This window comes from Macaca nemestrina, chromosome 16, assembly GCF_043159975.1.
Source record: "Macaca nemestrina isolate mMacNem1 chromosome 16, mMacNem.hap1, whole genome shotgun sequence".
In the NCBI taxonomy this organism is placed as follows: Eukaryota; Metazoa; Chordata; class Mammalia; order Primates; family Cercopithecidae; genus Macaca; species Macaca nemestrina.
The window spans coordinates 87795011-87818930 of NC_092140.1; the positions used below are offsets into that span (position 1 = coordinate 87795011).

General features: G+C 37.5%; 1 protein-coding gene across 2 annotated transcripts in view; it reads right to left on the bottom strand.

Annotated features, from left to right (window-relative positions):
• LOC105491762 (FRAS1 related extracellular matrix 2) overlaps positions 1–23920 on the bottom strand; it is a 223377-nt gene that overhangs the window by 25433 nt on the left and 174024 nt on the right. Inside the window, exon 24 of one of the 2 annotated variants that reach the window (XM_071081459.1) lies at positions 16173–22974. The exons of the other annotated variant lie outside the window; for it this stretch is intronic. Within the exon in view, the coding sequence (XP_070937560.1) occupies positions 22471–22974 (504 nt within the window). The 3' untranslated portion in view covers positions 16173–22470. Of the gene's footprint in view, positions 1–16172; positions 22975–23920 lie in introns of those variants that run through there. 2 annotated transcript variants of the gene reach the window in all.

Here is a 23920-nt window from a genome sequence, read left to right on the forward strand (position 1 = left end):
GCACTTTGGGAAGCCCAGGCAGGCGGATCACGAGGTCAGGAGTTAGAGACCAGCTTGGCCAACGTGGTGAAACTCTGTCTCTACTAAAAATACAAAAATTAGCCAGGCATGATTTTACAGGTGGAGGGCACCTGTAATGCCAGCTACTCGGGAGGCTGAGGCAGGAGAATCGCTTGAACCCAGGAGGCGGAGGTTGTAGTGAGCCGAGATTGCGCCCTTGCCCTCTAGCTTGGGCAACAAGAGCGAAACTCCATCTCAAAAAGAAAAAAAGGTTATATAATAGTTTTAATTTCCCCTTCGTGAATATGGGGAAAACCACCCCAGCCTCCCAACAGCCAGGACAACACTGGAATCATCATCACTCAAGACCCTTTTCCAAAGTTTTTGGGTGCCCCTTCTCAGAGCACCGCCTGTGTTCTGAGTCTGTTTCTTTACCCTCTGAGCTTTTATATCTGATCTGGTGTCTCTTACCCAAAGGCAGTTGCCCTCAGCAACTGGTAAAGTGTTCAAGGGTCAGTGAAAGGTTAAAAAAAAAATGTATGTAGGAGGAGCCCACTCCGGGGTTGGGCAACTACTTCTACCAAAAGAGAAAAAAAAGTCCCCTACTAAAATTTCTTATATAAAAAATATTCTTTATCTAGAGAGTTATTTCTTTAGTATAAAAACAAGCAAGCTGATGAGAAAGGTATTTCATTTTTATCTAGTAAAATGTATGTACTATGAATGCATTTGTGAATGAGGTAAAAGGAAATTAATACAATCTATTACAGATAGGAAGTATAAGAAGAGCTTTTGGGGAAAAGATAACATTACATTAAGAATTTTTAAATTCAAGTTATTTAAAAATGTACATTTTACATAATGTTCATTAATGGTAATGTAAAATTCTTTCAATAAAGGCTTCTCCCTTTATCTAGTATTGAGTTATTACTTTTATAAAATTTTTCTAGTAATGCTATTGTCATGTCACTAATTTTATAAGGCCTGTCTATAATGTTATGATCACAGAAAGATTATGGAAAACTGTCTCTTAAAATATTGCAAAAGCTATTGGCCAAAAAATTGGTAAAGGCATTGTATATCATATTGTCATTATCACCAAAAAGTACTATGTTTAGTAAAGAATTTTAGAACCTTTTCTGGACATTCAGTGAGAGAACACCTTTTGCATAAAAGATTTAAATAAAAACAATCTAGATGGGAACACTTGCAATAGAGTTTGAAGTATCCCCATACAATTTCATAATTAAGTAGAGAACTATAGTTAATCAGATGTTTCAAAAAATGCTGCTACTTTTTGAAAAGCATAAAAGTTACAATTAAAAGGCTATATATTGTTTTCTGTGTTTCTGATTCTAGAAGGTCACGAAACAAAGAAACTAAGTTGGTAAACTGGTTTTAATCTATATTCCTTTTTTCAAGTACATTTTCAAAATCTTTGTTTTCCATATGGAGACAAAGTTTTTTTATTCATATGTAAAAATATTAGTTGTAACGCAGATATAGTAATATTTTTACTTAATATTTTGCCAGTAGACTTTTCACATATTATGTGGCAGTACCACTTTCTTCAGGTACATATTTAAGATTCTATCCTGAAAAGTTCATAACAGGGAATGTATTTAATATCTTAATTTTCCAAAAGAGGAAAATGGAAAGTTTATTTTAAGGAGAAATCTACTAAAGTGGAAAAACTGATTGAACCCTTATAAAGGTCAGAGTTTTGCTAAGAATGAGAAAATAATGCATTTGCTGCAAAATACGACTTGAATTGTGTAACCTTTGTAACTAGTAAAAGAAAACATCACCCTTCTGAAAGATATATATCCCATATTTTTATTAGACTAATGTCAAGAGCATTACACATATATATTCTCTTTTATCTAAACTTAAAATAAGTAGGAATTTTATTTTATTTATGTAGTTAATTTTTCTATTTACGCAATCCTCAAGTTAGGTCTTGTCTCTAAAAGTAAGAAAGATCACATTTTATAAGTGATATATCATTTCCATGATAATTTCTCTTGTTAAACATTATGAATAGTTGGCTTATTTCAGATGCAGCAAGAGTTGACAGAAAATATAACTAGAGAAGTAGAAGAACGTATGTTGCCAAAATTTATTAATTAAATTTAGATTAATTGATTCCTGAAATAAACTATAAATAGCAAGTGGCTTTCCTCTCTATTGTTGTATTACAGTAAGCGTTTTTTCTCATATAAATTTCGTGAAGGACAGGAACACATAAATACTCATAATGGAGAGTATACTTACGCTTCATTAATTCCTCATGTTCCATAGCTTTAAAAAGTCTCAAGAAGTCTATCTCTTTTGTTCTGACTCTACACCGTCTTCCTTTCTGCCATCCCTGGGGAACTGTGAGCTAGCACAGTGAAACTGCACTCCAGAAACAAAGCCTTCATCAACTTCTGAAAGTCATGGTAGTAATTTAAGGCCAAAAGACCAGAGTCATCTAGTAATACTTAGCCAAACAATTAGAGTTCAAAAAAAACAGTTCCTTGACAGGTGATGTTTAAAATCTCCAATTATTTATTTTGTCATTGGTTTACTTTTGCCCTCAGAAAATGCTCTAAGCTGCTTGGCATGCAATGAAAACTCGTACATCAATGTGGTTCTTGTCACATACCCTACTCTACCCCTTTGCTCTAGCATTCAGCCAAACTAGACTGCAAAGAATTCCACAGTGCTCTTTCTCATCTCTCTGCATTTGCTTCTTCCCTCTATGTGCCATATTTTTTCCTTCTCCTTCAGATATCAACCTACATATTGCCTCCATCAAAATGCTGCAATATTGACACGAAACTGGGATAGGTGTCCCTTCTGTGTGTTCCGATAGTGTCCTGTTTTATGCCTGTCATGGTATCTATGATTCTGTAAAGAAATTGCCTGTTTGGCTTTTCAGGTTATAGCATATGATTTTTGAGGAGTGAACTGTTCATCTTCATCTTGTAATTCCAGTGCTTATTGTCACATGGTTGCTGAATACAGGAATGAAGAGTGAGAAAACCAAAAGCTCTGATACTTAACCGCAATGACAATTAATTCAATGCACAACTATGGGCAGATTATATTTAATATTAAACAGTAATTTTGTGTTGTGGTCATACATACATATTTTTCCTTCTCATTAACACAGATAAAGTTCTCTCTTTTACTGACTTACACTTAGTTAACTATGAAATATTTTAGGTAAGGTGCATCATTCTTTTATTCTCTTTCCAGGTGCTGCTGAATTTGAATCTGAGCCTCTATATGAAATGATACTATCCTCTTCTGTAGGATCTACTAATGAGTTACATCTAAATCAAAAGCTAGTTTGAAAAGCATCATGAGAATATGTGCTGATTTTAAGAAAAATTGCATAATCCATTGAGACCCATGGATTGCCTTTAGTTCTTGTGTCTCTCAGACTCCGTCTGGAGCAGCTCCTCAGTTTTCCCTTGACCTTATTACCTTGAATCTTTCAAAGAGTAAAGTCCAGTCATGTAGAATGTTCGTCAATTGGGTGTTTCTGATGTTTCATGGTGATTACATTTAGATCACACTTTAAAAAAAATTCAGCTTTTAGTTCCAGGGAGTCCACGTGTAGCTTTGTTACATGGGATATTGTGTCGTGCTGAGGTATGGGGAACAAAGAGACTTTACATCTTTGGTCAAGTATATCCTGTACAGAAGTGATCCTGTAACAGTCTCATTGCATCTTATCATGTGACCTACAATTTTGATTTGTCCTGTTACTTAGTATCTTGTGGGGAGGTCATTTGAGACTGTGTAAATATCTCTCTTCCTCCTAAAACTTTCACTTTATTCATTTACTTGTATCAATATGGATTCATGGTTTATTTTCTTCAATGGTTTATAATTTGTTAATTGTAAGAAAGCATAGTTTTCTTTTCAGAAATGTTCTATTTTAACAATGTCAGACTTTTTAATACAGTGTCATGACCTCTACTTCTTGGGAGCACTTCCAGCATCAATGGTGGCACTTTGTATGGGTTCCATGGTGTTATTTGAGTTTCACAGTATTGCATTAAAAACAGTGGAAAAGGCCAGGCGTGATAGCTCACGCCTGTAATCCCAGCACTCTCGGAGGCTGAGGCGGGTGGATCACTTGAGGTCAGGAGTTCGAGACGAGCCTGGCCAACAGGGTAAAACCCCGTTTCCACTAAAAATACAAAAAATTAGCTGGGTGTGGTGGCGGGCGCCTGTAATCTGAGCTCCTCAGAAGGCTGAGGCAGGAGAATCACTTGAACCCGGGAGGTAGAGGTTGCAGTTAGCAGATATCACTCTGTTGTACCCCAGCTTGGGTAACAGGAGCAAAACTCAGTCTCAAATACAAAACTAAACAAAAAAATGAAAAATATGCAAGAACCATAAGTCATCACTTTTTACTGTGAAATACAATTTCCTGGACAGATGAACCGCTTCTGTGGAGACGATTAGCATCACAAGGCATTTTAAGGGAATACCTGCAACACTTCAGCTCACTGCAGATGCAATAGGTGGCTATGAAATCGTTCCAATAGTACAGTGCATACTATAGTTAATTTTATGCAGTTATGATTTAATGCTTCATCTTAACATTTGTTTACATTTCTCTCAGCTGTGAATGGTACCATGTACCATATGTGTGTAAATTTTGATAAATTTTAACTTTTTATAATAGATTGTATATATTTTATGGTAGTAATAATAAAATAGATGAGTATCTACATATATTTTTTATGCATTCGTGACATACCTTTTTCTTAATTTGTTTATTTCTAGGCCATGCAGATTCATCTATAAGCTGTTTCAAATGGTCATAAATCTCCAAAAAAATTTCAGTCTATTTATTGAAATAAAAAACTGCTTATAAGTAGACCCATACAGTTCAAACCATGTTGTTCAAGGGTCAACTATATTTGCAAGTTACTTTTCTGAGACAACTTGGCTCCCTTCATCCTTAGAATACAGTAAATCCTCACTTAACATGATCAATAGGTCTTCTTGGGAACTGTCTGACTTTAAGTGAAAGATGTGAAACAAAACCAATTTTACTGTAGGCTAATTGATACAAGCAAGAGATCTGTTCCTATGACATATTTCTGGCCACAAAAATATCACCAAATGTAAATAAAGACCAAAACCACTTGTAATGTTGAACATTAAAATAAATGTTAGCTCCACATACATATAAGGAAGAGTAATAAAAAGATATTATTTACCCGATGATTGGTGAATCAGCGAGTGATGGCAATTGTAGTGGTGGTGAGTGAAATCAAGAAATGAATGTTGGCAAAGTGCAATTTGGAAGGATCACCTCCTACTTCCATACAGTTAAAACCAATTACAAATATGGTAGGCTCATAGAGCACTTTTGTACCACATCATTGTGTATTGCAGCATTTGTAAGGTTATCATAAACTTTACAAATTTTTATTTTACAGTAATTTGCATTCATTTATTTGTTCCTTGTCCAACATGCTTATTCCATTTCAGGGTGGCAGATGACTGGAACCTATCCAGCGACTCAGGGCCCCAGGTGCGAACCGGCTCTGGACACGCTATTGCATGGCACACTCACACACACCCACACTCACTCAGACTGGGACATGTAGACACATCAGTTAACGTAATGTGCCCAGATATGGGATGTGGGAGGAAACAAGGGAACCTGGAGAAAACACACACAGACATGGGGAAAACATGTAAACTCCATACATACAGTGGCTTTGGCTAGGATTTCTTTTTCTCATCAATGTTGTAACAAAATGGCATTATTCCAGGATTTTCTGTATTTAGTTATTTGTTTAACCCCGAGTGTGTAAACAGCCTCTTGTGTCCCTGCCCCTATGCAGGTGCACTCTTGATTCCCAGTTGGGACTATTTTACCTTTCATTGGTTGCCTCTGCCATTTTTCCTCCCAAGTAGATGCCATCTTCACCCGATCCTTCCTCAGACACCCTGTGCCAGGCTGCCCTCTTACGCAGATGACCTACCCTCACCTCCCTTAGGTGCTGAAGACCCATGCTCCATCTGTGTGTGGATGCCTCCTGACATTGTTCAGTCTTTCATACCTCATTTCTTTTGTCCACCTTACAGCCATGCTCTCAATTGACCTCCAGCACTGTGCAGGGTGACACTCTGCCACTAGGGCCCTTCTTATTTCATTCAGGCCCCAATCCCTCACTCTGGATCAACACAACTGCCTGTTTTGTCCCCATACTTGTGAGCTGAAATGTTCAGGAAGAGAAAGGAGGAAAAAACTTCATATACTTTTTATAATCAAAATGTCAAGGTTTACAAAGCAAGGATTTTGATTGGAATTGAATTGAATATATAATTTAGAGAGAAAAGGCTATATTGAGTTTCCCCAAACTATTAATATTTTAATAGTCTATCTTATTAACTCTCAAAGTTAAAAAAATTTCTCATAGAGGTCTTGCATATGTATTTTAGATCCCTAAATATTTGATACATTTTATCCAATTACAAATTTTATCTTTTAATTAATTTATTTTCTGTTTGTTTCTTGCTTATAGAAATAACATTGATATTTTGTATATTGATCTTGAATACTTTAGCTATATTGCTACACTTAGTTATATTTCTTCTTATTTGACTATTTTAGCTATAGATTCTTTTGGATTTTCTATGTACACAGACATATCATCTATAAATTGTAAGTCTTGTATCCTTTCTAATTCCTAGAGTTTTTGTTTCTTTTTATTTTCTACTGCAAGAATACTGTTAACTAAATATAGAGATGGTAGGCATTCATATCTTGTTGAAATGGCAATGGGAAAATAATATTTTTCAGTAAGTATGGAGATGGTGGCCTTTTGTTTTCATGGTAGATATCGTTACTATATTCATTTTCTGTTGCTGCATAACAGATTGCCACAAACATAGCATCTTTAAACAACAAACATTTATTATCTCACAGCTTCCGTAGGTCAGGAGTCTGGGCAGGTCTTCACTTGATCTTTTCCTCAGAATCTTACAAGGTTGTAACCAAGGTGTCAGCTGGGCTGCATTTTCATTTGGAGGCTTGACTGCAGGAGAATCTGCTTCCAAGTTTATTCAGTTTGTTGACAAAATATGTTTCCTTGTGATGGAATGACTGAGGTCCCCAGCCATCTGCTGACCCTTGGCTGACTATCCTAAAGTCCTAGAGGTTGCCTAAAATTCCTAGAAGCTGGTTACAGTTCTTGGCCATGTGGAATTCCTCAACAATTCCTCATCAAGCCAGCAAGAAAAGGCTGTCACCTTAGGGCTTAAATCAGGTTAATCAGGTTCACTCAGGATAATCTTCCTTTTGATTAACTCATAGATTAACTGATTTGGGACCTTAACTACATCTGCAAAATTCTAATAGCCAGAGGCAGTCACAATCAAGAGAGGAGGATTCTATAAGGTGAAAATGCTGAGGGGCAAAACTCATGGATGTTACTATTAAAATTGTAATAATGAAGTTCTCTTCTAATACTAGTTTTCTAGAGTTATTATTATGAATAAATGTTGTGTTTTATCAGGTAGTTATTTTGCATCTAGCAAGATAATCATTTAAAAATTAACTTTTTTTTTTTTTTTTTTTTTTGATGCAAGGTTTTACCCTGTCGTCCAGTCTAAATTGCAGTGGCAGGATCATGGCACACTGCTGCTTCAACCTCCTGGGCTCAAGCAGTTCTCCCATCTTAGCCTCCTGAGTAGCTGGTAAAGTGTGTCTGGGGTAATACCCGAGGTTCATTGTCTCACACCAAGGAAATCAAGGATGTGGACACACAAGGAGTGAGGTTAAGAGTGGATGATTAATAGGCAAAAGAAAGAGAAAAGCTCTCTCCTGTGGAGAGAGGGGTCCTGAGTGGGTCTTCCAGTCTGTGGCAAAATGCAAGAGGTTATGTAGATGAGCTTGAGGAGGCCAGGTGTCTGATTTACATAGGGCACAAATGATTGGTTGGACCAGGTGTGCTATTTGCATAAGGTGTGAAAAACTGGGTAGGGCTAGGTGTGCCATTTGCATAGCATGCAAAAAAGCTGGCTGCCCCACCCTAATATTTTATCATGCAGATGGGTTCTCTATCTAGCTGGTGCCATGTTGCTTGCTTCTTTACTGTACATGTGGTGACAAAAAGGGAAGATGGAGCCTCCATGTTGAACATACCTGACCCTGAGGTAGTACTTCTCTTTTGGCACAGCTGCTGACATTCACCTGTGTAAGCTTCCAGCTTGCTTATCTATGTCTGCAGCTTGATTTTTTAGGCTGCTCTTTGTTAGAAAAGAAATTACTTCGGGGCTGCTTTTTGTTAAAAGGGAAGCCTTGCTGAGGACTCCTTTACCCTTACTATCTCCCTAAATAATTTATTTCTAGCTCCTATATCACTGGGATTATAGGTGTGTGCCACCACACTCAGCTAGTATTTTTGTAGAGACAGGATTTTGCCATGTTGCTCAGGCTGGGAAATCAAGTTGTTAAATGTGCTGAATTGCATTACATTATTTGCTTATGTTAAACCAACTTTGCATTTGTCAGATAAACTGACCTGGATTTGTGATATTATTTTGGTTTTATATACTGCTACTTCTAGTATGTTAATATTCTAGTTAGAACTTTTAAAAAGTCTCTCTTTTTATATAATTATACAAAGAATTTTCAATACTTCAGTTCCATTTGCATTCCTCCAAAATTATATATATTGTTACTCTGTGTTGTAATTCTGTCTTGTAACTTATAAAAACACTAGACATTTTATAATTTTTATATAATATTGTCAATGTTCCCCTAAATTTACCTGTAACACTGGTAATATATACATATTTACAATGTAATACATAATATATATGCTATACTATATATAATATAATATGTAATATATAATATAAAATGTGTAATACATATTTAATCCTGGTAATGAATCTCTGTTTAAAAATCCTTTATTTCTCCTTTCCTTGACACATATTTTCATTAGATGATTCTAGGTTGGTAGCTATTGTCTTTCATCACATGAAAGATACCATTCTACTGATTTTTGGCTTTCATATTAATAATTGCTGTTGAGAAATCAACTTTCTGTATAACTGTTCCTCTGGTAAATGTAACATATTTCCTGCTCTGTCCCTGTGAACCACAATCTTAACTTGGTTAGGGTTCATTTGGCTTCTTGAATCTACTGTTTGGTGTCTCCAGACATACCTAGACTATGTTGATCTCGCCGCCACATTTCTTAACCTCTCATGTTTTCCATGGTTTTGGGCAGCCTATTTTTGTATTCTGAATTATATTTCATTAACTTTCTCTTCTACTGTGCCCAATCTGCTGCCTGACCTGTCCACAGAATTTTAAATTTAGGTTGCATTTTTTTCAAGAACAATTTTTATTAAGACCACTATTAGTAAAAGGTTTCAGTCTTTAAAAATAATCCCAAAATCTGTAAGTAAGAGCAAGTGCTAGGAAATAAACATTAAAGTATAACAGCAAGTAGTGCTCTGATGTGTGTTCTGTTTAACTTTTTATTTCATTAAATCCAGCTTTTCTCCAATTTAGACATTTTTTACAGAGACTGGACCTCACTGTGTTGCCCAGGCTGGTCTCACTCCTGGGCTAAAGTGATTCTCCTGCCTCACCATTGGAATGTGTGGGGATTACAGGTGTGAGCCACTGCATTCAATTGACTTTTTTTATGTTAGTCATTCATAAAATAAGAGTGGCTGTCCCTCTGATTTTTGTTCACGTCACCTTTTAGGCATATTGCATAACATGTCAATATCCCTAAGAGATTACCAGTTGATGGATCCATTTTTACAAAGCAAACAGACGTGGAAATGTTCCTGTCATTAACAGAACTATGACTTAGTTATCTGCTCAGTGGGTTATAGAGAAACAGCACTATTATGTGTAATTAAAACAGAAAAAAAAGAGTCAGATCTTTCCAGGCATGAGTGTGTATTTATAATTTCATGGTAAACACATATACTTCTAAGTGAAGACTTCCCCATATTTATAGTGTTAAAAGTTCTTAAAATAATCCTTTCACAAAAATAAGGCATTATGCTGAAAAAGCATTATTTCTGTGTCAACAGTTATGCCCTTCTGTTTTCATCTACTGTCACCAACTGTCAGCTACTTCTTTAAAGACCAAATATTTGTCAGCAATACCTATACGGGACTCATTGGCTGTCTAGGGGTGGTTTACAGTCTAAACGTCTAACACTGTCAAACAAGAGCTGCATTGTTGTTTCACAAGCCTGAACATGCTGAGCCAGTCCTAGTGTTTTCTGCATATTTTGGCAGATGTTAGAGAGGCAATAATACTGGAACTTCTCTTCCCAGTTGTTCTTGCTTTTGCCACCAGTCTCATAGCACCTGTTATGGTAGTTGCAGCGGTCAGTCAGGGAAGCAATGCCAATGTTAAGATGAACTCCAGATAGCGAAGAGCCCCGTCCATTCAGCAGGAGGGTTTATAATTGCAATGTGGGAAAGGCACTCATGCTGGCAGAACCCATCCTTGCTTCCCAGAGGTCCAAGGTGGCACTTGGGTATGTGTCTATCTGGTGAATACCATTCCTGTGGTCTTCAGGGTGGCCCTGCAATCAGTGGTCTGGGCCTGCTTCTTGCACCTGAAAGCAGAGGCCAGGAAGAGAAGCAGGATGGCAAGTACAGACTACAAGTAGGACCATCTGTGAAGCATGGGGTCCTACTGGGCCCCACTGCTCCCTGGAGCCCTGGGTTGGATTTGTTATCCCAAAGCCCCCAGCACTCTCTAGGCAGCAGCATGGAACTGGGGCTTGGGAGCCACTGCTGTCTCCATTCATGCTTTAGAAGCACTCAAGCTCTACTTCATTCTGCTGTATTTTGTAACAGGAATGCTGTTATTTTTCAAGACTACTACTGAGCTGGGGGAAAGGGGAATGCAAGTTAAAACACAATAAAGTGTGCTGTTCTTCTGGAGAGCTAGCCTTTCATTTATTTATTTATTTATTTTTTGAACACATGTTTCCAGATTACTGTAAGCCTTTGGTTAATTTCCAAAGTTCTGAAAAAGCTGATTCTATCACATTATTTGTCAGATTTTTGTTGCTTTTATGGAGAGGTGAATTTTCAAAGGTTCTTACTCTACTATTTTTACTAATGTCACTCCTCTCTGGTTATTTTAATAGAAATAACATAACTTAATAACTTAATATGCCATGTTTAATGGGTCCCTAAAAGTAATTCTGTGATATATAGAGTTGTTCCATATGGGAAGATACTGAGACAAGATACGAGAAAAAAATTAGAATAAAAATATTGTTATATTAAAATTGTTTCAAATTGTTAAAAGATAATTGTTAAGAGGAAAAATGATTTTATTGTGCTTACGATTCCTGAAGTCCAACATGTTTAATGATGGTGGATGGAGACAGACTAAAATTTTTCATGGCCCCATTCAGTGGAGGATTTGACATTTATCGAAACTGAGAAGTTGCTAACACAGAAAAAACAGAGATGATCTTGGAAAGGAGGAACCATGAAGATCAGCCTTATTCCCTTATAGGTGGCCAATGATCTCTCCACTTTAGTCACGAATCAATATTCCAGTGGCACCCCAAATGAGTTGCTCATCATTTTATCATCTCCACTCCTTGGGATCCAGACACATGTTCACTTTCTCTCCCACTGCCTACAATGCTGTGCCAGCTTCATTTCAGTTTTCACATCAACACTTACTTTAGGGGATGACAGTGGATGAGGTCTGTACATTCATGGTGATCAATAAATAAAGAATGGGATTAGTTTAGAGACAGAGTAATTACAGTGATTGGAAAGATGGAGTCAGTCCTAAATTTAATACATATAATTTGTTTAACAGGTATTGAAGGACTGGCAAAGGTAAAAAGAAATACTAAAACAGCAAAAAATAATCTCAAGTTTCTTCTCTCTATTAGAAACAAGGCTACTGTAAGAGTTAAAGAAAGAGGAAAGAAACATGAAAAGTGGCTCAACAGTCAAAGACAGGTTTATTTTGGAGAATAAACCTGAGGGGCTTCTGGCTGATTTTTGGTCAGGAGTGTTCTCTCTTACAGAGTAAGAGTATTTATTGGTTTTAGGGTGAGAGAGCTTATCACAGGTTTGGAATGTTTTCTGTGTGGGGGAGAAGTTTATGGCAGGGTTGGAATGTCTGGCTGGAGGGGCAGTTATCTTGGGGCTGACATCTTTCCAACCAGAGGGGAAGTTATCTCAAGGCTGGCATGTCTCTGGTAGGGGAGGGGTTTATCTTAGAGTTGGAGTGTTTCTGGTTGGAGATGTCATTTGTGGTTTATGGTCATGCTGATCTTAGCCATTAGGCTGATGCCCTTTGGATTTAGGCAGTTTTTGATTGAGGGGAACTTCAGAATGGCGGTGTTTGTCCAAGATGGCAATGCTCCTGCTCTGTCAGCTACTTCTTAGGATCATCATAAAGATCCAATGAGATAACATGTAGAGCAACTAGCAATGAGATATCACAAAAATATTTACCAAAAAAGGACCATTTTCTCTTCCCAGCATGAATAGATATATATTGCTGTAAATGTATTACTAATTGTTTCTAAATATAGAATACAGTGTCTCACCTGGTCTCCTTACCCTGGGCTGCTCCAGCCAAGAACTATTCTTCTGGTATGAGAAATGCTGCCTTTGTTTACCACTGTGTTCACTAAGCCATGGTATTCTGTAGACTTCCACTTCCACTCCTATTATATTGTGGTGGGAGTAGCAAGTCTCCAGAGATGCAGGAGAGTATTACGTGAGGTAGGTGCTGAGATCTCTTACTTAGAGGGCTGGTTGATGTCACTAGAGCTCAAATTGCTCCTCAATTTTTTCCCATCTCTGTTGTGTATGGTTATTTTAGAGGAAGAATTATAGAGCCAGTAGACATGAGTACGTGGTGAGTCTGAAATCAGGTTCATATGTAGGTTTTTGTTCATATTTTAATTATTTTCACAACAAAATCATCTCTAGGCCCACACATCTCCTAAGTCTAATGAGATTTTATTCAGTTCTATCTGAAAAGGAACTTAGCCTCAGTGTTTTTCTTTTGCTCCCTGTACTTATAACACATAATCTTTCAATAATTCTAGGAAAGTATTAATACTTGAACAATATTCATTACTATCTTAAAGCCTCAGATCATGTTAATCAATTCTCATTTCAGTTTTAAAGCCCTTCAAACAATAGATGCTGCCACTAATTTTGGCCAAAATTTTCCTTCCTTAGTGACAGAAACAGCCCTCACCTAAAACACGGGACTCACCCAAGAAACCTGACTTGAGACATTGGGCTAAACTTTTAAAGATTACCCTTTTACAGACATCAATTCTTTGGTCTTTAGAGATGGCTGTTGTAATCATATTTTGTTCACCAATTACTTTGGGTTTATAAACCGCTGCTTCACAAAAAATTTGTGTCCTCTGCCTGTGATATTGTAGTTTGTGTAGTGCACAAAGATTCAAGACAGAGGATGCACATAAGGACTGAAACAAAAACTTTGAGTGATGTGCTGAAGTGTACATGTTTTGGCTGGTAAGAGTCAATTGTTACATTTCCAGGAATTTTGCAACTAGCTGATGTCACATTGATAACTTGGAATTGATGACGATGGGAGCATTTGCATTAGGAAATCAGCAAAAGCTTATTTTGGACTCTGCTTTCTTCAAAGAGCTGATTGTTAAAATATCCCAGCACAACACTGGCTTGACTTACCAATATGCATTCCCTGTGAAAAGTCCTCTTCCACTTACTAAGTGTGTTAACTGTGTTTCTGATGCTCTGACATCTGGGGCCCTGCTGACCCAGGAGATACTGCCTCTCCCAGGACTAGCCAATTCCTAGAGACAGTAGATGACTAGCCTGTGTGTATGGCTTTCACATGCAAACCAACCCATCCACAGCCCACACTCTAAGCCATTATTCACATGTCCTAATCACCCCAGAACTAGGTACCAAACAGTTAGAGACAGTCCCTATGCCTTAAGGACTGCTGAAATTATTTAAACTAGCCAGTCCTAAGTCTGTTTATCCTGCCTCACGACTCCTGCCTAAGACACCACAATGAAAGGTTTACCCATGCTTTCCCCAGCTCCTCCTGCCACCTGACCAATCCTGAGGCTTCTCCATATGGCCCTCCATGGTGCAGTGTGCCTCCTCCTCTTGCGATCTGTGAGTGTAACATGTTGTGTTTTTAATGGCGATCTTCTCCTCATCTGCTGGCATTGTCATACTCATATAATAATACAATCTACATTTAAAAACACCAAATTATGAGCCTGGGGTCTTCATCTCCATGGATGGGGCTACTTTTTTCCAATTATCTACACAGACGAGGCACCTGTTTTAATGTACACACAAGTGTCTGTAAAAATAACACAGTATGTGGATCATACCAACAGAAAATCATAATGTTATAAAGAAATCTTCTTTGATTCTGGTCACTGCCTTTGGGGTCTTCTTTTATGACACTAGGGAATTACCAGTACCTCCCAATTTAGTGGTCTCTCTTTAAGCCAAGTGGTGGTAGTGGTGGTGTGGAGGGACATGGGAGTCCCATCCTCATCAAACACGTTTGAATCATATCAGGCCATAGCCATGGTGTGTTCTCACGGAGCCTAGATGTGTCTAACTCACTGTCTTTGGAATGGTATCAACTCTGTGGAACACTTGAGGAAATATGCTCACTTCTTTTTTGCGTATAGCCCTTTCAAACATTTTTCCCTGATAGCCACTATGAATGCTTCTGACCTGCCCCAATTTCCTTTAGATTTAATCATGCGCTGTTCAATAACTTTCTCCACCACCCTTTGCCACTTTGCAGTTAGTCACATTTAAATTACTAGGATGCCATCTGAACACCCTGGAATGCTCTTTGGGTTGTTGGGAGTAAGACTTTCAAAGATGACTGTCAAGGTTTTTAGAGGGAAGTTTACTGGCTTGGTTGAAGGGTAGGGAGGAATCAATAGGGTGTAGTCCCAGATCGCCCTGCCTCTGTTCCTGATGAGTCTGTTTTCCTAGTCAGGTTTACCTTGACCAAGTCTGGTTTGTGGGTTTTCCCTTAAATTGGGTGCCTCTGGGTGTGGCTTTGTCTCTCACTGTCAATATTCTTAGGGACTAAATCATGACTCTTGCCTTCTCTGGTTCCCTTCCTCAGACTTCCTGAAGGCCAGGCCCTGTCCCTAGCAGCTTGGACATTTCTTCACCACACCAGCTAATCACCCCAGAACTAGGTACAAGACAACTAGAGACTGTCCCTATGCCCTAGAGACTGCTGAAAGTATTCAAACTAGCCAATCTTAAACCAGTTTATCCTGCCTCATGACTCCTGCCTCAGACACCACAATGAAAGGTCTACCCATGTGTTTTTCTTCCATGGTGAAGATTGGTTGAGCTGCACTTTTCTGTTACAGTGTCAAACTTGCTCTTACAACATAGATGTTTTTCTCTCCCCAGTCTTGAAAGTTCTGGAAGATCTTTGACATAGCAATTATTTTTCTTCCACTTCACCTTCTTTTTTGTATTTTGTACTTTTCTTGGGATATTCTTCAATGTCTTAAACAAGCTGTCTTGGCATTTCCTTTTGGTATTAAACAATGGTGGCCTCATGTTAAAAATCTGACCTCATAACAAATCCATTGATAATTAACTTTGGTGACAAGACTACGTTGGTAGTAAAGACCAGATTAGTTAATTCATCCTCATCAGTGCACTGGGCAGGATTTCCTAAGTATAGCAAGGTCTAGTCACACTGCTTTCTGGGACAAAGAATTGGTCAGTCCAAATATGTTGTTTCCTTAAAATACGCATTGCCCCTGGTGAGCCTCTGGCTACACTCTTTATAACTAGTGGGCAGGTGCCAGGACCCTGAAGGTGGATTCTACTGGGGAGAGGCAAAGTTTTATCATCAGTAGGAGTGGCAGTGGGAGCACAGGTACCAGTCCAGAGAGCTAAGTTCAAGGCTCCAGAACCAGAATGAAAATAACTGACATTCATTGCAGACTATGGAATCTGTGATTTTAGCATAAGAAATTAAGTTATAGAATGCACCAGAATAACTTGGCCATTTGAACATTTATATTCATATGGGCTTTATTTATATTAAACACTTGATATATTTTGAAGGAAAGCAAGTATAGTTATGAAACACAAGTGGCAGCAAGACTTATTGTTGACATGAATTTATGACTGAATAGCTCCAAATTGTTTGCAAAATTAGATTCCCAGGAATAAACGTCAATGTCCACCAATATGTAGTAACTTAGTAAATATATGATAAAACTAGACCTTGAGAGTTTTTGAAAAATTCTCATGGGAAAATAAGAAAGGCTATTAAGTTCTGCAAATAATTCCATTACACACAGATATGTCACTCAGAGGCTAGATAAACATAAATTCACTTAGTGTTATGCAGGGCACTTGGGAAGGAAGCAGGCATGTAATACAATTATAAAACACAAAGCTCCTTGTCCAGGATAGAGTTTTCTTTTGTAGACAAACAGGCTTTAAAAATATCTTGACCAGCCAGGTGTGGTGGCTCACGCCACTGTAATTCCAGCACTTTGGGAGGTGGAGGTGGGTGGATCACCTGAGGTTGGGAATTTGAGATCAACCTGACCAACATGGAGAAACCCCGTCTCTACTAAAAATATAAAAATTAGCTGGGCGTGGTAGCGGGCACCTGTAATCCCAGCTCCTCAGGAGATTGAGGCAGGAGAATCACTTGAACCCGGGAGGCGGAGGTTGTGGTGAACTGAGATTGTGCCATTGCACTCCAGCCTGGGCAACAAGAGCGAAACTCTGTCTCAAAAAAAAAAAAAATATATATATATGTATGTATGTATATGTGTATATATATGTGTGTGTATATATGTGTGTGTATATATATGTATGTGTATATTCATGTGTGTGTGTGTATATATATCTTGCCAACAACTTGAATTTCAATTCCTGAAGTCACAGTGAAAGACTGATTTCTACTACTTTTTGTAATGTGCATAAATGTAGCTTTTACAGAAATTATCTTTTCTTCTTACTCAGTAGTTGCCTTTCTCTATTTTAAGTGATTTTTATTGTAATGCTCTTTACTTTTAATGCTAGCTTTAAAAATTTACATTCTTATTTTTCTTCTTTCTGGAGGTGCAATACTGATAATTCTTTTCTGAGAGGATGATCCAAACATTGGGAAAAATAAATATCCATAGTAGAAATTCACTTAAACTGTGACAATCATGTAATCAGTGTAGGCAACATTTGGCATAGTAAAAGAACATTGTGCATTGAATAATTATAATTTTAAAAACTTCAATACTGTTAACATTTTAACAATTTATTTCAGTTATTTAGTTCATTTTAAGGTATTCAGTCATCCAAAAGAACTGCATACATGTGATCTTTGACTTTTTATTCTTAATTAAACCATCAAAGTAACTTTTTTTACATCTTAAATGTCAACGTTGAACCTCCACTGAGAGAAAAATCAAGGCACAGATTGTCATCATTTTATTCAGTATGATGCTTTTGATCTTTTGCAGGAAGTTCTTTTCTCTTTCATCTGAAAGCCTTAAAATTTTACACAGAAGGGATACTGCACAAATGCTGTGTGGACTTACCAGCTTTCTGATGAATGAGGATGTTAATTACATGTTGAAAGTGGTAATGGTTTTGAAATGAAAAAGGGAGCATTATTGGAAGAATGAAAAATACATCTCAGAGAAAGAAACCTATAGTTCAACAAATAGAAAGAAAGAAAGAAAGAAAGAGAGAGAAAGAAAAGCAAAAGTAGGTGTCCTGGCTGGACCAGCTTTGTTGTTGTCAATTGGTCTTTAGCAAAACAAAATATTGAAAAAACACAGAGCAAACAAATACCAGGGGAAAGAAATTAAATGTGCTTGAAAGATAGGGAAGAAAGATGCTGAACATCTAAGGAACTATTACTGCTGTTTAAAAGTTTGCAAATTTAATGTTCTGATTTTTCTCCTAATAAAATAAATGGAGACATTACTATATTTTATCAACATTAGTTCAGAGAGAGTCAGTTTTCTTTCCTTACAAAGTTTTTGATGTACTCTTCCTGGTGGAAACTACAGAAAAATATCATGTCCTTCTATTTTAAAATGTTTTATCAAAATAGTTACCAAAATCTCAAAGCGTTTTGTTTCTTAGTATCAAAATTTATGGAAAAGGGGAGAAATCGACATTAAGGGATAATTTGAACCTATATATAATGTTTCCTTAAAAATTAAATGTTATTACCATGCAATACTGCAATCAATTCTAGGAAAATACCTCCGGGAAATATATTAACCTCGGAACTAATGTTAAAGAAGCTCCCATGTTTTCACAAATGAGCTTTCTGCTGATCTTTTTGTAAAACTTCATAGAAACTATTTCAGTTAAAATTATGCCTTTAGTGTTATCTCTTTCCTAGAAATGAGAGGTTTGGTTATTTTATATCTGTGTGTGTGCATGTGTGGCTGGGATAGCACTGGGATTTACAGTTTCCTGCTAAATTACATATTTCTGAACCTTGGTAAATTGAACGGGTTGAACATGTGGGTCCCATTTATTTGCCATACTTTAGTGAAGACACTTGTTTTCACCCTTTCATTACTGCTGTCATGTCTAGAAACATGAGTTTCAAAGAATGGCAATGTGCTTGTTTTCTGATTAATACAATTATGAAAATTTCAAATTTGTAAAACATTTACATTTTAAAACATATTATTTTCTTTACTTACTAAAGGACCGAATTGGATTCCAAGTTAATACTAAATAAGTATTTTCAAAAAGCAGAAATAAAATATCCAACTTTTAAAATCTAAATGTCATTATATTTAGCTCTATTATCGGTACTTTAAATAATTTTTAACCTGTGAATATTTTAACTCTCAGCATTGAGATGTATAAGGAAAAGCTCTCTGTGATATTTATAGAGGTCCATTTACATTTTTAATGTTGACTTTGGAGTTGGTACACTGGAAAAGAATTAGAGGTAAGATGACTTGATAAAGACACTTTTTTGCTGCTTATAGAACTAAATCCCTTCATATTGAGCCTAGCGTTGGTCCTTCTTATCATAAATGCTATGCAGTGACTTTGCAGCAGGATGTTAGCTGACCTTCATGCATATTGTTCAAACATTGTGGATTCTTCTGAGAGGGTGGACTTCAGAAGGTGCTAATGCTGCTAACGAGTTGGAAGAAGAGTTTATGTGCTATCTGTTATTCTTGGAATAAAGTGGGCCTATCTTTTACTAAGAGGAAAAGAATATGCAGGGCCACCCACAGCTCTCCAAGTCACTCCCCCAGTGAGGCTTTGCGAAGGTCAATTTTGTTCAGTTACTGGTTTGAATCATTTTGTATAAATCTGTCATCAGAATGACCCATAACATGTAGGGCTCTTTTAGATAAACAAGAGTGGAGTCTGCTGTTGTTATTCTAGAAAGATTTTTTAATTGTGGTTCACGGATATGACTGTTGTGGTTTCGGTTCAGGAGAGAATCTAATGCAAATCCTGCCACGTTAGTCCAAATAAAGAGCTGCATTCAGTTATAGCCTTCCCAAGGACAGAAAGTGGAGCTTGGTTTCTATGCATTCTCTCAGAATAGCCAATCCTAGGTGAGCATCAGTAAATGTTAACTAAGGGGCAAAAATGGGAATAAATAAGATCATCATTAAAATATATATTTCAGTGCTTCATGATTCATATGCTTAGGAGAGCCGCTAGTATAATATTTATTTTTGGTTTTATTTTTACTATATAGCATCAACAAGACCTTGATTGGAGTCAGAAGCCACTGAGTATCTGAGGAGCTATTACTGCTATATCCTGTTCTCTGTGGGAAGTTATTTTATGTGTTTGTTCTGATAGTACCAGGAAAGTTCTCCAAAAACAAAATGCAAACATAAGGTCTATTTTATTTAACAAAAAATTTACCATATTCTTCCCACTAAAAAGAGTTTCAAAAAACAATTAATGTATATTAAATTACATATTTAGTAAATAGATATTAAGAAAAATAATGCAAAATCCCAAGTACTTTGTATTTTAAAAAGCTGTATCTGCCTATTTCCCACAGACTCTCTCTTTTCAAGGGAATAAAGGGAAGGAAAAAGGGAGAGAGGAGAGTAAGAGAATAGAGGACAGAGAAGGATAAATATTTGGTAGGATAGGATAGAAATGTTCTGTATTTTATAAGCTCTCCAATTTATATACAGTAGCCTCATTAGAATATGCATTGTAGAGTCAAATTTGGTATAAAACCAGCCTGACCCAAAGGCTCAAAACAAACATCTTACAGTAACGCTTCACCGATTGCTGTATTCATTGACAGACTCCAAAATTGCACAACAGGCTCGGAAGCTGCTAACTACTAAAATATCAGCAAGTCGATTGAGTATACTTGCTCTAACAGTCTACATCAATTGAACCCAATGGTAAGTTGTGAAAAGTCCACGCACCATTTGAAGTTCCCTAATTCACATTCATTCCCATAAAAATTACGAGGTAACCAAAGAAGTAGCTAAGCATCTGCCAGAAGGTAAAGCAAAGGAAAGGGGAATGATTAAGAAATTACCACTATTTATCTTGCTAAATAAACTCCTGGGCTACACAGAACTTTCTGTTTGTATAAGCCGTTAGTGGGACTTTTGAGATGTAGGTGATATTTTTGTAAATTCCCCAATGAAAGGATACTACAGTCTATTTTTAAAAGACTGAATATGAAGTGCAGAGCTGCCTAAAAGAAAGGCAACTATTGGACACATTACCTCTCTCTCAGTATCAGTGTTGCTTCCTTATCTTGATCAAGAAATGGTTGATACTACAGACACCAAATTAAGATGTGCACATCTGATCTGAGAAGTTTGCCTTTTAAAAATCTGCAGTGACCAAGATGTCCAGTGTGGCCAGCTTATGGCTAGAAGTGAAAGGGGATTCTAACCAGCAATTGAAGGATAATCTGTAGGCATTATTCTTTTTTCCTGACCTTACTTTTCTTTGAAACATGTTTACTAGCTCTTGGAAAGCTGAAGTTTTCCTTTTCTAAGCAAAATGTCTGCCATTTGGTAACAAACACATTGATGCAGAAAGGCAATGAGAGGCTTGCCAAGGAAGCTCACTCAAGTTCCTTGGATTTGTGAGGTGAATGGTAAGCACTGTTACAAATGATATTTTTAAACACTCAGAGGGACCACATTGTACCAGTTCACTGAACTGGGGATGCCAGAGTGATGCCTTCTGGAATCAAAGAAAAATATGATCAATGATTCTGGCCACCTCCAAGACCACTTCTGGAATGACAGTTGCAGAGAGTCCCATCGTTTGGACCAGACGCTGAAGAGAAAGTTAATTAAATGTCCTATAGTCAATTTAAGTTCTAAATGTTATTGTGTGATTATGCTACTCTGAGGGATAACCTCATCTGTCATCTGTCAAAATGTTCTTTTCTTCTATAAAGTATGTATAAGAGGCACTCTGACTATACACATTATATTAATCCATACCACTTTCTCCCTTCAATATTTGTAATCATGTCTCTCATGATCATTTATGGGTTCAATACTGCAAACATCTAGGTTCAGTTCTTAGAGAACATTGTCTTGTAGTGACTCTAATGCTATGGCATTTATTCATCACCAAAATGTCACCAACCTTCTAATTTCCCACAAATGTTGAGCACCAATAAGGTATATTACCATGCAAGAGCTCTGCCATTACTCACTATATGCCCAAACAGAGCAGTATCTCTTAAAAATCTCTTCCAGAATTAACATATTCTTTGGTTTAATTTAAAATTAAATACGCAAACAAAACAAGGAGAGTCTGATGAGAATGAGAAGCTATTCAAATTCAAGTGAGTGAACTTCCTTCCCTCGATCTTTCCTTCCACTGTCTCCCAAGTAGTGGATCAGTTGATTTGTGGGTTGAGCCACCCCTGGTCACAATGCTACGCTGTCTTCACCTATTTGAAAACTTGTCATAATAAACAGTGTGTTCACCAGTTTTCCAGACTAGCAAGGAAAACCTTTCTAGTAATAATCTGTTATACAATGAATAAACAATGTGATAATTGCACCTTCAATATTCACACTGAAATAGCAACAGTAGACTCCTCTTATACTTGTAAGAGAGTCTGTTAGCACCTTTTAATACATTTATCTCCACTGCATAGAGAATATGTCTAAAATGAGGAGTACATTCCTCACCATCTATCCATGGCTCTGTGTACATGTGAGTACATTGTTGCTGCCTTCGGGGCAAGAGAAAAGATGTCTTAATTTGTCCTTTGATGCATAAAAGAGTATGGAGAATTCAAATCAAAGTACATTAGTACAGTCATATTCTCTGAGCAGCTTCATCACAGACATCCTCCATCCTCTATGGTTTACCAGAAGCAGTTAGGGTTCCATGGTGATCTTTTCCGACGCACTTAAGGAAAAGGTGAATTCTACCTGCGGTCATCAAACTTCTGAGCTGTCATTGTGATGGCTCTGTGGGGGCACCATGGGCTCGCTGCTGCTGGAGCCCTTCGGGGCCTCCTTCCCCCTGAAACTTTCCTTGCCCCTGCACATCAGCACTGCAATGACAGTGAAGCAGATGGTGAGTAACCCTACCACGGCGCCTCCCACCACAGTGGCCAGGCTGACTGCAGAGCTGGGGCTGTCGAGCTCCCGGGGGAGGATGCCATCCGGAGGTACTCTCCCCTGGGGGATCTGCCTCTTGGTGCGGTCCAGGGCAATGTGCTGGATGTTTGTTCCCCGATTGTTTTCAGCACCAATCTCCCACGCCAGTGAGGGTGTGCTCCTGATCTCTCTCTTCTTCCGGCTGTTGGTGGTGGCTTGGGGCTTTCCTTGACTCACCAGAGAATGGTACTCCACGCTTCTTTTGCCAATACCTCGATTGGCATTGTCTTTTGATCTCACTGTATAGATCGTATGTATATACCATTCTCGGCCCAGAGCGACCTAGAAAGCACAACTCTATTTGTTAGGAGATACTAGATACCATATCAACCTAATTCACCACTCTTTGCAAGAGAAATTAATGGCAGAGATATTAATCAATGATGATTTATTTTAGTCTGCAGAATTAACTTACTTAATAATTTTGAATGAGTACTAGGTGCAAGGCTCTGTGCAAAGCACTGTATGATACATTCCATGCAACTCTTAAGGGAGTGAATATTTGGTACTTGTTGTCATAGAATGGGAGAGTTCTAAAGACCTATTAATAGGTTATAGAGTCTAGTGTATTCATTAAAAAAAATGAGTAAATAAGAATATACAGCAGCTAACTGAGTTGCCCAATGTTACTCAACTAGTTAGTGGCAGAGGCAGGACTATAGCTCAAATCTTCTGAACCTCGGGACTCCTTTCAACGTGTCTTGCTGCTTATTGCATAAAAGACCATAGGGGAAAAAAAATCAATTTTCAAGCTTTTCTGGGGCTTTGGAAAAGGATGAATTTCCTGATGAGTCTTTGAAGCATGAAGGATTTAGAGAGGTCAGATGCTTTGAGATTTAATGGCAAGAATAAAAATAAAACATATCATACTTCAACTTCTTGTTTGAAAAGATTTGGAATAACAAACACGCTTTCTTAAGATTCCTTCCTCAGGTTGAATGAAAACAACACATTTCTCCAGGCCGTCCTGTCGGGTTAATTTTCAGTAAATATCCTAAAGGGTGCACTTGCTCTGACAGAGATTTACAGCGTAAGCACATCTTGAAATTTGTGGCATTTGTCTGCTCAGTGTTGTGGTGGCTGACTGTGTCCCCATCCACCTTTGATCCCTGAGTTAGGAGTTTGTATCTTGGTTTCTGAAATCCTTGAGAGTGGAGCTGTACACAATTGCTTTCCTGAGTTCAGCAGTTCACACAAGATCACTCTAATTAAGATGTGCGTGAAAAGT